Below are 4,384 nucleotides of genomic sequence, written 5' to 3' on the forward strand. Positions count from 1 at the left end.
TTGAGCAGATAAAGATGACTATGCGTGAGAGAGTGTGACGGAGATTGAGAGAGAGAGAGAGAGAGAGAGAGAGAGAGAGAGAATTAAAACTTTTTTTTCTAATCACCCAACATTAAAGAGAAATTTCAGTATAAGCTTTTTGTTGTGTCCAACATGGATTAAGAGTCCCATGTTGGCAACAACCACATAAAACTCTGATGACATGGTAAGGGTTTTTATAATTTTTTTTTCAACCCCAAACTTTACTCAGGTGGAGGAGTGACCACCTTAAATTTTATTAACCATTTTCAAAAAGAGAGGGTTTTTATAATTTGAAATGTAGAGCCAGTTGTCAAAGTTTCGTTGGTTTATGGACCAACTTGTAGCCTAATTTTAAATGTACGGTCGAATCCGACTATAATTTTTTTAATTTAAAACTAATCCAAAAGTAAAGCTATTTTCTTATATGTAGATGGTGGGTTAGTGATCCAACTTTTCAAAGAAACCCATGATGTCATAATTGAATAATAAATATTTAAATTTATTTTTAATCATATTATTACTTTGTTAATTTCCAATTTCTATCTTAACTATGATATATCTAAAATTCAAATAATTAATATGAAGAAAAATTTCTTACAAAAGTCAGCAATTTAATAAGATGAATAGTGATAGTTTTGGCTGGGTTGGCCCAGTAAGGAAATCTCAGAAAAAAATGAATACGAGCTTATTGTTTTCCGCTTTTATTTAATATTTATGATAGGAGTTGATTGGTTATATATTTTTTCAGATATGATTCCTGTCTGATATCATAGTCACGAAAATTCACGTTGGCTTCCCAAGGAGCATGTCCCACTTGTGCATTGAAATCATCTCCCCATGACAAGTATGGTAAATGTCTCTAATGCACGGTTGGGTTGTGTTGTCGTGCACGCTTTGTGAGGAGCCAATGCAAACAATCCAGTTTTTATCAACTGTTGGATCATAAATAAAAATTTGATGAAAAATTTCTAGCCCATTTAGATGCTGCACTGCAGCCCATACCCAACACTGAAAAGCATAAATAGGCCAATTAGGACGTGAAAGAAACAAACATAACAAGAAGTTTTATTAGTTCTTCTTGTACGTGTGTGGAAGAGATGATGAAGCATTCTCTCTTCATTTATTTGTTCTCCTTGTCCTTGGCTTTCTCTCTTCTCATTTTTTCTCAAACTGTGATTGGGAGTGGCGATCTTGTCGCTGTGATCTGTATGAATTTCGATGCCAAAGATCCAGTCGCGGGCTACGATTTCTGTGATGCATGCCTCCGAGCAGACCCCAGGAGTTCAATGGCGAACCTGACAGAGCTTGGCATTATCTCTATGGAATTGATCATAACCAATGCAACCAACGTAGATAGCTCTATAAAGCATCTTTTGAATGATCCGGGACTAAGCCAAAAGACCAAAGAAGAATTACAAAATTGTTTGAGTCTTTACTCAAAATCGATCACTACTGTGAAGCAAGCCATCAATTACTTGAAGTCGGATGAGTTGAATTCGGCCAACAAGATGATCAGTGCGTCCATGGAAGCACCGAAAGCGTGTGAAAGAGGGATTTCAGAGGGATCTCCATTGACGACAGAAAGCCAAACTTTATATCGATTGAATGAAATTGCTTTTGTAATCACCACACCCGTGACTAATTGATAAGAAATAATTACTTAATTTTTACTCTTCAATGCCTTTGGATCTTGTATTGTACCAATGTTCTCAATGTGTGGCTCTGACCTGTGATGTCTTGTGAAAAGAGATTCGGGACTGCAAAGTCAAAGGTAAAAGTATCGACATGTATCTATGTTTTTTTTAAAATTAGTTCAAAAGGATCACTTTTTGAATCATGGTCTGACCCAATACAATCTCTAGAGGAACGTATTGAAAAGTCATGGATATGATACATATCAGCCCATACAGACCAATACATATCGATACCTTGAACATTCCTGAGCATAAGCTTGGACCACGCGGACCTCTTTTTGAATAGATAATATTCTGGCTGCTCATGTTATTGTCAAAGATGCTGCTTAGTTGTATTGACCTCAAACATGGTCTAGTGCTCCAATGCTCTTTCGTTTCTTTCAAACGAAGGTGTTTGGTTCCATTTCATTTTAAATGCCACATAGGATCGATCTGATGTAACTCGGACGTGGACGTGGTGCTATTTTCTGAGAAAACGGAAATGAATCAAACACACCAAACACCACTGCATCAGCGAATGCATGTGCAGTACGTATTTGCCGTGTTGGAAGGAAGCTTGCCACGTGTAAAAACAAGGTAAATGCAATTAATAAGGAGTAATTGCAATACGTGTGTATATTAGCTGTATGTGAAAGTGTGTATATGTGGCCACGAATCGAGATTTGCTCCTCGCACCAACGTTGCAGCACTTCGCAGCCATGCATTGGATGCAGCTTGGGGAGCATTCTGTGAGGAGCAAATCTGGCTTATGTGGGGGCATTGAAGGGTGTGGTCGATTCATGAGAACTCAGAAAAAAATTAAATATATCGAGGATGGAGTGAAATAGAGGTATAAATCGGGTCATATTGGATTGTGCCACAGGTGGCATGATCTGCTAGGTTGTGTCATGCTGTACTGGTATATGAACCTGAAACTCCCGGCTTGCATTATCGTGCCTAATATGACTCAAATTTCATAGTATTAAACCATGGACAACATGACTCGATTTATACCTTTATAATGAAATAAAACTCTCCGTACAAATTTGACATAAAATGCCATTGGATTAATAGTGGTGTAATGTGGGACATTTTTAGAATGCCATTGGATTAATAGTGGTGTAATGTGGGACATTTTTGCACCATCCACATAGTAGCGGGCCATGTCAGCCCAGCATTGTTATAATAGTGGGCTGTGTCGGCACGGCCTACGCAGGTTGGGGGTGAGGTCTATCACGAGTTCGAATTCATGGCCCACAGACTTTGCCATAGCATAGTGATGTAGCTCGGTATATATCCCATCAAATTTCATCCACGTTTACCTAATCTTCGTTTGGTCCTCAAAATTTTCCCTATGTTATAAATTAATAGATGAAATTACTGTCCCACTCTTCTAGCTGGTGGTAGTGCAAACAAACAATTTAAGGGTTTTTCATGAACAAAAAGCTTCTAGAGTCCCAAATGAAGAATTATCCAAACGTTCAACCACAACATACATGGTAAAATTTAAACATTCTCTTGTGAGCAAGAGAACAAAAAATAAAAACAAATCATTAACGAACAAGAATAATACTCACAAAAAAGGGTAAATTACAAAGACCACCATTATACTATAAGGTTAGTAAAAGAGACCCTCATGTACTTATAATTTGTGACGAAGACCTCCCTGAACTTTCATCATGCGACAAATACCCCTTGGCCATTAAAGTTAGAAGATGGAATAGAATAAATTATCATTTCACTTTTCTTTTAAACCCTAACTTAATCTAATCTTCATATTCCTTTTCCCGGTCTTTGTTGCTCACCAATCACAATTTTCTCCTTTCCCCATGCTTCCACAGGCACCTATACCCCCTGCTGGTGCCATCACCACTCACCCTCAACATTTACCACAGTTAGCGGAATAGCATTTACCGTCCTCTTTCCAAGTCTCTTGATTTCCCTCAATAATAGAGATCAAAATGCTACTTACCTTTTACGAAAAAATGGCTATATCAAGCAAAGAATGACACAATAAACAAAAATCACCAATTGAGGAAGATTGAACAAATCAAGGTGAAATCAAAGAATGACACAACTAGCAAGATCACCAGTTATGTGAATTTTCTAGACAGAAACCACCAATTGAAGAGGATTGAACAAATCATTCGTCATTGGAATCCATGTGGTCTGGTCGATGATATCTTCTCATCATTCAAATAAATCTTCTCGCCATTCAAATAAATGAAAATGGTAGTTTGGGAATTAAAAAAACTTTACACGGCTAAAGTGGGGTCTTTGACATTGAACTCATATTGGGGTGGGGTTCAAGAACTTAATAGTTCACCATTTGAATTTGGTGATCACTATTTCAAGCATTTGAAATAGAAAGACTACTACTGTATGGAGTACGTATACATCGCTCCAGTCACATGACTAGGGGTGTCAACAGTATTCAAAATCTGATTTCGAATTCGAGTTCGGATAATTTGAATATCTAATTAGTTGAATTTGATTATCCTATTCATACCAAATAACTAATCAGATTCGAATTCAGATATGACTTTATTTTATTCGATAAATATCTGAATTTGATCGATTATTTAATTATTATATATGATATATAAAATATTTAAATGTTTTATATAATTTATATATAATAATTAAATTATATAAAAAATTTATATATTTATATACTTTATATAAATAAA

General features: G+C 36.2%; 1 protein-coding gene across 1 annotated transcript; it reads left to right on the forward strand.

The window, feature by feature from the left end:
• Positions 1-1,089: 1,089 nt before the first annotated feature.
• LOC148804393 (putative invertase inhibitor) lies at positions 1,090-4,174 on the forward strand. Its single transcript, XM_088901125.1, has 3 exons — positions 1,090-1,655; positions 2,072-2,088; positions 4,126-4,174. Exons 1-3 carry the CDS (start codon positions 1,119-1,121, stop codon positions 4,172-4,174), a joined length of 603 nt encoding a protein of 200 aa, XP_088757251.1. The 5' UTR covers positions 1,090-1,118.
• Positions 4,175-4,384: the final 210 nt, after the last annotated feature.

The sequence above is a fragment of the Nelumbo nucifera genome, chromosome 1 (assembly GCF_055504915.1).
Source record: "Nelumbo nucifera cultivar China Antique chromosome 1, China Antique-T2T, whole genome shotgun sequence".
In the NCBI taxonomy this organism is placed as follows: Eukaryota; Viridiplantae; Streptophyta; class Magnoliopsida; order Proteales; family Nelumbonaceae; genus Nelumbo; species Nelumbo nucifera.

Excerpts from the sequence above, each read along its gene's own strand:
- LOC148804393 (XM_088901125.1), top strand. The coding sequence starts at position 1,119 with ATGATGAAGCATTCTCTCTTCATTTATTTGTTCTCCTTGTCCTTGGCT.